General features: G+C 35.7%; 2 protein-coding genes across 2 annotated transcripts; one reads left to right on the top strand and one right to left on the bottom strand.

The window, feature by feature from the left end:
• The first annotated feature begins 111 nt into the window (after positions 1–111).
• On the top strand, positions 112–5,193 carry LOC105127876 (serine hydroxymethyltransferase 7). The gene is made up of 4 exons (XM_011029339.1): positions 112–1,325; positions 1,950–2,355; positions 4,294–4,395; positions 4,730–5,193. Exons 1-4 carry the CDS (start codon positions 384–386, stop codon positions 4,945–4,947), a joined length of 1,668 nt encoding a protein of 555 aa, XP_011027641.1. The 5' UTR covers positions 112–383; the 3' UTR covers positions 4,948–5,193.
• A 737-nt stretch (positions 5,194–5,930) lies between these two features.
• LOC105127877 (uncharacterized) lies at positions 5,931–8,288 on the bottom strand. The gene is made up of 2 exons (XM_011029341.1): positions 7,535–8,288; positions 5,931–7,402 (listed from the first exon to the last, which is right to left on the bottom strand). The coding sequence occupies exons 1-2, from the start codon at positions 7,889–7,891 to the stop codon at positions 6,791–6,793; spliced, it is 969 nt and encodes a 322-aa protein (XP_011027643.1). The 5' UTR covers positions 7,892–8,288; the 3' UTR covers positions 5,931–6,790.
• Positions 8,289–10,454: the final 2,166 nt, after the last annotated feature.

Here is a 10,454-nt window from a genome sequence, read left to right on the forward strand (position 1 = left end):
TTATATATTTTTGTATAAACTCTAATTTTAAAAAATAAAAAAATTATTTTAATATATTTTAATAAGAAAATCTCCAGTTAAACTTGATGTTACCGGCTATTCCCGGTCAATTCACCAACGTTCCATTTTTCGGTCCGGGCTCATTCCCCTTGTCATTTGACAACCCTCTCCAAACTCAACAACAAATCTCTCAAGAGTTTCCAAATTAGGGTTTGTTCTTATTTTAATGGAAACCTCCTCCGTTAACACATTAAGAGTACGTTACTCCCGTTGCAAATGCTTTAAACGTTGTTGTCACTGTTTCTGTTGTTTCTACTCTTACCCCTGAAAACTTATAACCAAAAATCCTTGAAAAAAAACCCCAATTTTAATTTTTATTAGAGATGGATTTAACACAAGCAGCGCAATCAGGTCTCTCGCTTCGATTTCACTCAAGTTCAATTCCAATTCAACTGCAATTACTCGATCAAAAACAAGAAACCCACATGGATCACGAAGAAAACCAAACAGAAGATGAACAATTTAGCATTTTGGGTCATCAAGTGTGCATAAAGAGACCAAGAGATAATAGTTCTCAATCATCATCGTCATCATCGACGACAAGTTCTTCCAAACGGGTTGCTATGGATCCGGGTTTGGAGTCTCGTCGGGCCATGGTTCGGGCATGGGGAAACCACCCTCTTCCCGTCGCGGATCCTGAAATTCATGAGATTATGGAAAAAGAGAAGCAAAGGCAGTTTAAAGGTATTGAATTGATTGCATCTGAGAATTTTGTTTGCCGTGCAGTTATGGAAGCTCTTGGTAGTCATTTAACTAATAAATACTCGGAGGGATTGCCTGGTTCCAGATATTATACGGGAAATCAAAATATTGATCAAATTGAATTGATCTGTTGGAGTCGCGCCTTGGCAGCTTTTGGACTTGATTCTGATAAATGGGGTGTTAATGTACAGCCATATTCATGTACTTCAGCGAATTTTTCAGTTTACACTGGGCTTTTATTGCCCGGGGATAGGATCATGGGGTTAGACTCGCCTTCTGGAGGGCACTTAAGTCATGGGTATTATACACCTGGAGGGAAGAATGTGTCAGCTTCGTCAATTTTTTTTGAGAGTCTGCCATATAAGGTGAATCCACAAACCGGGTATATTGATTATGATAAGATGGAGGAGAAGGCTATGGATTTTAGACCCAAAATACTGATCTGTGGTGGGAGTTCGTACCCGAGGGAGTGGGATTATGCGAGGTTTAGACAAGTTGCGGATAAGATTGGTGCTGTTTTGATGTGTGATATGGCTCACATTAGCGGGCTCGTAGCAGCTAAGGTTTGAGATTTTGATATTGCATAATTTCCACGAGCATTCTACTTTTTATTTATCATTTTGATATCGGTTTTGAATTTGAAGATAGGGTACAAAATTATCTATCACTTAATGTCATGAGTGCTTGATTGATCACCTTGTACTTCTAGTCTCATGAGTTGCCACTTATTTAACTTCTAATTTGTATCTGAGCAAGATACTGGGATGCATTTAGAAATATATGTGGTGATTTAACAAATGACATATCAATAACAGATAGATACACACCCTTCTCAAGTAAACTCTCTAGCCATTCTGTTTCTATTTCTGGTGCTGAATCCTTTCAGGATCAATTATTTTTCCTGAAATGGAATTTAATAGCTTAGAATTGATTGGTTTTTTATCTTTACCACTTGCCTACTGCTGTAAATGCCTGAACTAAACATTGGCATGGTTTTTGTATTAGGATTCAGATTGTAATGTGGATTTATTTGCTAAAAGCATACTTTTTCTAAGTGCTTGATGACTGAAAAAACAGTTTCCTATTGAGTCCATATTTGTATTGAGAACAAACAATATTGTGCAATTAAATTAGCAAAATATTTTTCAGTAGTTTTTCTTTACTATTGTTTTGTCTCTCTTTCATAGGAATGTGTATGTCCATTTGAATATTGTGATATTGTTACCTCTACAACACACAAAAGTCTTCGAGGTCCTAGAGGTGGGATTGTTTTTTATAGGAAAGGCCCAAAATTGAGGAAGCTTGGTATGCTTCTTAGTCATGGTGATGCTAGCAGCCATTATGACTTTGAAGAAAAGATAAATTTTGCAGTCCATCCATCAACACAAGGGGGTCCTCACAATAATCACATTGCTGCTCTTGCCATAGCCTTAAAACAAGTGGCCACACCAGAGTACAAAGCATATATGCAACAGGTGAGGAAAAATGCTCAGGCATTAGCATCTGCTTTGTTGAAAAGAAAATGCAGACTTGTGACTGGGGGGACTGATAACCATTTGTTGCTTTGGGATCTAACTACCTGGGGATTAACAGGTATTATATTTCTATCCGTGTGCAATGTTTACATTAGTAGCCCAAGATTTAGTTTTTTCTTATGCATTAAAGTTAATAGCAATCCTGCTTTAGCTGTTTTGCAATTCGGTCATTGTGCCTCCTCCTCCTCCCTTTTTTTTACACTTCAATGTCAATGGATTCTTTTTTGGGTGTAAAGTATCATTTATTACTTGATGAAAATCATGTATTATGAAAATGGATAGAAATGTTACTTATTTCTTAAAATGAATGGACATGATTATGTAGACTGATTTGGCAAGTAAATGGCAATAAATTTTTAAATTTTTCCACTTATATGAATCTCTTTGTAGCCTGTTTTATCTTGATTGTGAGAATGACCACCAAAATTCATAGTTGCCCCCCCTAGTTACACTGGAAAAAAAAAAAAACTGAATCATAATTTACATATTATTATGAAGCTTAAGGTGGTTCATCACACTATATTTTCTTTCTTTTTTATAATTTTTTTCATTGATCAGCAATATGTGCTTAGAATGCATAGAACTAGTCACTGCCATCACTTCCTAGGTGCTGTAATATAGAATTTTGGCAAACTATACAGTCAGCTCTAAACAGAACAAATTCAAAGATACCATCATGTTTTAGACTTTTAGACAACATGTCATCTGTGCTAAATAGTTTACCCTTGAAATTGGATGTGCAAGTTCTACTTGTTAACGCTTTTCATCCGCATATTTTTTGCCTCGTCTTGATCAGCATCGAGTTCTCCTCTCCACTTGTCCAGTCAATATTTGTCCTTGTTTCATAAGGCTAAAACCTTTTTTTTTTTTTTTTGTTGTGAGCATATGATGTTTAAAACTCAGAAACACTCTGCTCACAATGAGATTACATACCTTGCACGGTAGCAGGCTGCCATCTTGACTGTATTGATATTCAAAATTGAAATGTAGTATGCTCCTATTTCTTGATATTATGTGCCGTTGGAATTCTAGATAGAATGTATTTTCTTAGTACATTGACTACTTTGAGTTTCAGTTTGATTCTCATGTGCATTTCTGTTCCACTGCCTTTTCTCGTTACAAGGATTCTGGTAGCCATGAACTAGAAAATCTAGGTTATGCAGACTTCTAATTTTGGCTCTGAGCAGAAGTATCTGTGCAGAAGAGTGAGTAATCATTCGAGTGGAGAAGATTTGAATTGCCACTGGTGGAAACGTTACTCGCCCATATATGCATCACCATTCAAGTCAAAGCGTGGGGAAAGGAACATTTGAAATGACAAAGTTACTCTCTTGTCTAATCCAATTGCAGCAAACCCCTTTCTGGAATACCCCCCTTCACGTTACTTCTAACTTATTTTTATACCCAAGGGGGTTAGTGTAGGCATTAGGGTTAAGCCTGTTTTAGATAAAATTATCATTTATCTTTTCAAGATAACCTGATTCTTCTTGGGACCCATATTTCAAGTTGGGACCCACTGGATGATGACAGACCATGGGTGAGTGCATATATCATTACCTGCCCGGAGAAGGAAAACATTGGAGGGAAAAGCTCAAGGGCCTTCCAAACCACTGCTCTTAAATATTTATATTATCTCCAAACGCTGCTCAAAGTAGCAGTTGTATATGATTCCTGATTCATCTTCCTAATTCCTTTTAGCTTTATAGTTGTAGAATCTTCGTATTAAAACCTTTTATAGCGACAAAGTCTACAGTAGATGGAGACATGGGTGGGGTGCTCATTCCAATTAAATAGCATTGACTGCTTATGTAAACTTACATCCTTTCTGTGTTTATGTAACTTTTCTTCTCAGTTTTATCTCCTAGTAAACCTGAGAAAGGGAGTGTTTATGCATGACGTTGACTCTCTTTTTTTGTTATATATAAAATTATCAGTGCATGTGTTTGTATGTTCCTTTTGCTCTCCTAATGACCATATTTCCTGTTCTTTCTTCCAGGCAAGTGTTATGAGAAGGTGTGTGAAATGTGCCACATCACTCTAAATAAAAGTGCCATATTTGGTGACAATGGTGCGATCTGTCCTGGAGGAGTGAGAATTGGTAAGTAGTTATATTGTCAAGCTTCAATTTCCAATTAATATAAAGCCACCTATAGGTATATTGAGTTTAAAATTCTCAATCAAATTTCTTCATGCATTAGATATAGTTTTAAAGGCAGAACAAAATGATTTTTTTCAGCAGAAAGTAGAGATGTTTTTAGCTTCCAATAGGTCTTATAATAGATCATGTTTATTCCCGCTTCCTCCTTTTTCTTCAATTCCAAATTTTTCATTGCGCTGAATTCCTGCATGTAATTGTCAAGTTACTATCATGTTAACATGAGGACCATGCTTTCTTCAATTTCCAAGTTTTTCATAATTTTAACCTTTTTAAGGTGCTCCTGCAATGACATCAAGAGGTTGCATAGAGGCTGATTTTGAGACGATTGCTGACTTTCTTCTTAAAGCTGCTCAGATCACGACTATTGTGCAGAGGGAACATGGAAAAAAGGATTTCCTCAAAGGTCTTCATAACAATAAAGACATTGTTGAGCTTCGAAACCGGGTTGAGATTTTTGCTTCTCAGTTTGCCATGCCAGGATTTGACATTTGAATATATAAAAGAGGCAACTTGCTGTAGGTCTTTTTTCCTTGCCATTGTGGCTCACTGTCATTTCCGCATGGTGACCCATCCATTTCCCCCCGTTTTACTGTATTTGTTATTCTTCATTCATCCTGTGTAAAATACCATAATGAATTTCTTGGATGTTGCCGGATTATTACAACGTCCTGGCTGTTTTTTTTCTTTTTTTGTAAAGTTATATCACGAGTTATTTAAAATTTTTCGAGGATGGACTAAGTTTCTTTATGTTTTGATTGCTCGGAATAAAATAGCGTTATTTTGATACATCTTGATTATGGTTTAAACAGGAAGACAGGATGTCTGCTGTATCAAATGCAAATAACATGCAAAACATTGTAATGACATCTTGCTCTCGGTGATGACTTTGCTCTTCTTCTTTAATGAACCCAATGCAGATTCAAATGGTGATATGCTGCTCTGCTTGAAGCCATGTCAATTTCAGCATTTGCTTGGCTGCCTATCTTTCTGTACTTGTCTAATCGTGTGTCTTTCAGTCTCGGTTCTTTTACGGGGATCTTTATTCTTCTCACCCCAGATTAGTTCACCGTACAGGGGAGGTGGTAAGGTGGGGGACAACTGTAAATGGTTGGTTTTTTTCTTTTAGCATCGCTTCCTTCATCTGTTATTAAAATCTTGTTGCAAGGACGGAATGGAAAAGCATAATTGGTTGTGATAATTAAAGGCATGGTGCTGGGTTTTCAAGAGTAATGATAATTCGCAGTGTGATGCCGGCTGCCGGCTGCCCACAGCTTTGTTGGAACACTACTTTGCTGCCAAAAACTGCCTGCTTCTGGTGCAGCTAGCTTTATTTATTTAGCTAGATTTTGTCGTTATCTTTTCTCCTTTTATTCCCCATTATTTTACAAGTTAGTTTATTAAGCATACTCATATGGAACCCATGAAGGGAAGCAAGGCATGAATTTCCGGCAAGGGACAAAAAGCATGAGATACGGTTAGAAAAGAGAAAGTGACCTCCATATATTGTGTTTTTTATATTTTCCCAAGCCCAAAAAGGGGGGAGAAATTGGCAAGCATAACATGATTATCATAAAGAAAGAGAGTTCAGAAGCGACATGTCGAGAAGAAGAGTGCTGTGCTAAGAAGCTTTCATCATCAACTCCATTGCTTTCAAAGTGAACCCGTATCAGACAAAAGATTTCTTCCCAAGGAGCTAAGAGGGAGGGCTTCTTTTGAAATTAAAGCAAACTCAGGAATATCACAGTCCTCTCTACAAGTTCTAGGTCTCCTTTTTCCATCATTTTTCACTACTAGAATGATTGGTCATTTAGTGTAACAACTAAAGAGCACTTCCATGACTACGCAACCGGAACAAGAGGAAAATCTAAGGATTTTTTCGAACATGTCGCATCTCTCTGTCCCTACAAGAAGCAGCTTTCCCTTTGTGTTGTTTCACTGTAATAAATGGTAGGAAGCAACAAGAAGCTGGATTTTCATCTTCATGTCAAAAAAGCGTAACAACGTAGTCCCTGCACAATAACTCGATCTCCCTGAACTAAACTGAACTGCCCAATGTTTTTCATGTTTACTTTGTTCGGTTCAACATCTTTTCCTTTTGGTTTCCAACCAAAACCTACAGAACTACCACGGCAACCGTAACAAACAAGAAATCCATATGGAAGGGGAAAGGAAAAATATATGAAAATTAAGAGGAAAAGGAGAAAAAATAACTAGAGAAGAGAAGGCTTAAAGGTACAACCACCCCAACAACTGCTTCATCTACCTTGTATTTTTTTTTTTTTAATTCTCAACCATTCTATTTCTTCTTCTTTTCTCTCTCTCTCTCTCTTCCTACCTACCTATGACTGCAAAAGTCCAAAAGCTTCTTCCTTCCTTCAACAATCTCATCAAAGAAATCATCGAGCTGCCCGATAATATTTTCGGCTCCAGATCTCAACACCCCAAAACACCCTCTTAAGTTGTCCACTCTTTCTCTCATCCCCACCTCTGTTTCCCACTCTACAGCTCCTCCTTGTCCACACTTTCTCTCAAGCTCCCCTCTGAGCTCCTCCATGGCCATCTTTGATCTCCTGAACTCGTAAAGAAGAATCCCTGGCCTCCCATTTATCTGGTTTATCTCTGCTGCTACTCTCTGCTGCAATCTTCCTGTTGAGATCATGAAAGCTGATCCAAAAAACAAGCACCCTTCGTACCCTCCCCGCAGAAAACTTGATTCTGGCCAACAATAGACCAGTCCATAGAGCAAGATCATTAGTAGCAAAGAGCTTACGTTTCTCATTGCATAAAGAACTCCTCGAAAACCATTGAATCCGTTGAGTTTGGATTCAATAGAAATCTTCTCATCAAACCTCAAAGATAGCGGTTGGATTCTTGTTTCCATTAAAGCTCTGTTATCTTCTTCTAATCCCACTGCTTCCCTTCTACACCCGGAAATTGCCCTTATGACCTGTTTCAAGAATTCAAAAAATATATATGTATATCATAAAGAACAGTCCTTTGTGAAGTTTAATTCAGATATTCTTGTATAATGAATCAAGCAATGAGAGGAGGGATGGGGATAAGATTTTCTTTTTTGAACCTGGCGGGAGAGCTGGGGGCTAAGATGGCGATGACTGTCAAGAGAAGAGGTGATATTGAATCCAGCAGAATAGTAATTCTCGATGCCGGATACGCCTGATTTAAGGACATGACATGCCTCCCATAGCTTAGAACTCTCGTCCATGTATTCATCAAGCCACTTATCCCCAACAGGCAAATGGAGTTTTTGGACAAGCAAAGTCAACTGAGAATGAAAAGATCTTAATAAAGAAAGAACTCTTTGAAGGAATTGAATCGACATGAAGTTGTTAGAGAGATAGACACGTTCAAGATCATCGATCCCTCTGGTTAGAAAAGAGTAGAAACCATTGACAGAATTTGTAGAGGAAGGATCCATTGTGCTAATTTCAAGGGGAAGAATCAATCAGGGGAGGATCACTGATCACTCACACTCACTATAACAGCTCTCCGCGCAAGTATAAAGGAAAGAAGAGTGATGGGATGGTAGCATAAGAGTTGGAGGAGGAGGAGGAGGAGGAGGAGGAGGTGGGTGTGTTTTCAGGGGGGGAGGGGAGGAGAAGGTAATAAAAGATGGAGGAGTATTTAAACCGGGAGAAGTGAGGGGAAGCATAAGAGAAAAGGAATGGAAGGAGGGAATATCTTAGAAGCTCAGGTTTCTAAGGTTGAAAAGGATTGTTGGGAGCAATGATGGGTGTTTCCTATACAGGGGAAAGGATGATTGGTAAAATGGCATTTTCATTGTTTAATGGGCATAAAGGAGGAGAAAAGGAGGAAAATTTTAAAACAATTTAGGAGTTCCCAAATAAATAAAGTAGAATTTACCATAAGACATAATATATATATATATATATATATATATATAAAGCCTATAAGCCATTAATTTTCCATGAGCTCCCTTCCAACTTCTTGCTTTTGTTGCTGTGCTCTGTGTTTCTTTTCTCCTCCATCCTTTTAAAGACTAGATTATAGCCATCATATATTTGTCAAAATACACACACATATTGCAATATAATATGTGAGAGAAATCGGCAGGATGTGATGCTGATATACACCAAGTATTATGAATATATAGTTGGTCATCTTCCATGATGATTCTCTTTCAACCATTGAGAGATTTCTTTGGATTAGTTTGCGCATCAATTACTATTAATTATTTTCTTAAGAAATCATTTTAATAACATTTCTTTCATTAGAAAAAAAAAAAAGTCTTTCACTCCATTATTTAAACTCTAAAAATCAATAAATAGAACAGACGCTTTAATCATCAAACCGACCATGGAAGATTAATGTCAGTCATACGATAATGGAGATAGGAATTTCTGGGTTTGACTGGATTGTTGACTGAGATTATGCTTCTATATCTTTTAATTCCTTTATTTCATCCATACAGATACGAGTCTTCGCTTTTGATTTTAGTGCTTGCTTTGGCCTCTTCTTCCCTGCTTTTCTTCCTCGAGCAGCTGAGTTTGTTCCTTCACTTGTTGAGATTTGTGGGATTTTATTTCTCCTAGATATATTTTTATTGTCTTTTATTTATTTGTTCTTTTCAAAAGGAGGGATTGGAATGATGAGGTTCTTTACATGTGTGTTCCGCAAACTTCTGCCGTGGAAAATCAGTCTTTTTAGGCCTTATTTAATTTTATATTTCCTCCTTGGATTATTCTTCCTTCTTCATTCCCTTAGTCACTAGTCCCCTTTGCAGTCTTATTAGTTGTTTTTTTTTAAAAAAAAAACACCGAATGCCATCACTCTTTTACTGTGGTGGAAGATCTATTTCATGTAGGTTGCTACACTACAGTGATATTTTTGCTCTTATAAATAGTTTTTATTTACACTTGATAGGATCGTCTTTTCTAGGGGATTGATTTGGTTCTGTAACATTAATCGGAGTTATGATAATTTATTAATTTTTTTTGCACGATGCAATGAGATAAATATCCTTAAAAGGTAAGCAAAAAACTAAAAGATGAGAGGGGTTTTTTATCCTTTCATTTTTTACTAAAAAAATTATTTCATTGCCTAAAAAAATAAAGGATGGGTCAATGAATTTCTAGATATTTTTATCAGGTTTTATATTATAACTTATTTAAATTAAAAACAAACTAGTCTTTTAATAAGAAAATTAATAATAAAAAATAACTAACACGTGCAAAACATATATTCAATAAATAGATGTTACACTTCTAATGGTGTGTGTGATGTTTTTTATAGCTAGAAATATTCAACTATTATGTCTTCTAAAGCATCCAACGATTGCATGACTAACGAGGTGGTGTGTGTAGTGTAATTTGTAGCGACTTGAAGATAGTGAATTTTCCCCCCCCTCTTTTCTTTATCTTCTCCTTTAAATTCACATGAGGTCAAATAAAATCTAGGTTTGTCCTTCAATTTAATTTTTATTTTAGTTGTGATCTTCTTTTTTTTTGTTGGTCTTTATTTTTTAATTTTTTTTAAAAAAATTATCCATTCCATTCTATTTGATTTTATTTTTATATTAAATATAACATTCATTCTCTTGATTGTTGTTTTTTTAATCATTCTCTTGATTTTTTTATATTGTCCCTTAACATTTTATTTTATTTGTTTATCTAATTATGATTTTTGTTTTTTTAATTGCTATTTTTAATCATTTTCTTATTTTTTAAACAAAATTTACCTCAATATTTTTTTAGTCATTATTCTTTTAATTTTTTTTATCCTTTTCTTACCTTGGCTTTTTTATTTTTTTCCTCAATATTTTGTTTTATTTTTTAATCAAATTTTACTTCTCATTCTTTTAATTACTCTTTTTCCTTATCATTTTATTATTTTATGAGGTTATCCCAAATTGTGAGTAAGTTAACTCAAGTTATTTTAGTTATTTTAATATTTTTTAAGATTACTTTTTTAATTTTATTATTTAACATTAATTTTTTTAATTTTTTGATTTTTTATATTTT

Source organism: Populus euphratica, unplaced genomic scaffold (genome assembly GCF_000495115.2).
Source record: "Populus euphratica unplaced genomic scaffold, PopEup_1.0 scaffold93.1, whole genome shotgun sequence".
In the NCBI taxonomy this organism is placed as follows: Eukaryota; Viridiplantae; Streptophyta; class Magnoliopsida; order Malpighiales; family Salicaceae; genus Populus; species Populus euphratica.

Excerpts from the sequence above, each read along its gene's own strand:
- LOC105127876 (XM_011029339.1), top strand. The coding sequence starts at position 384 with ATGGATTTAACACAAGCAGCGCAATCAGGTCTCTCGCTTCGATTTCAC. Across the intron at positions 1,326-1,949 it reads GCGGGCTCGTAGCAGCTAAG|GAATGTGTATGTCCATTTGA; the intron begins GTTTGAGATTTT and ends TCTCTTTCATAG. Across the intron at positions 2,356-4,293 it reads AACTACCTGGGGATTAACAG|GCAAGTGTTATGAGAAGGTG; the intron begins GTATTATATTTC and ends TCTTTCTTCCAG.
- LOC105127877 (XM_011029341.1), bottom strand. The coding sequence starts at position 7,891 with ATGGATCCTTCCTCTACAAATTCTGTCAATGGTTTCTACTCTTTTCTA. Across the intron at positions 7,403-7,534 it reads GCCCCCAGCTCTCCCGCCAG|GTCATAAGGGCAATTTCCGG; the intron begins GTTCAAAAAAGA and ends TTCTTGAAACAG.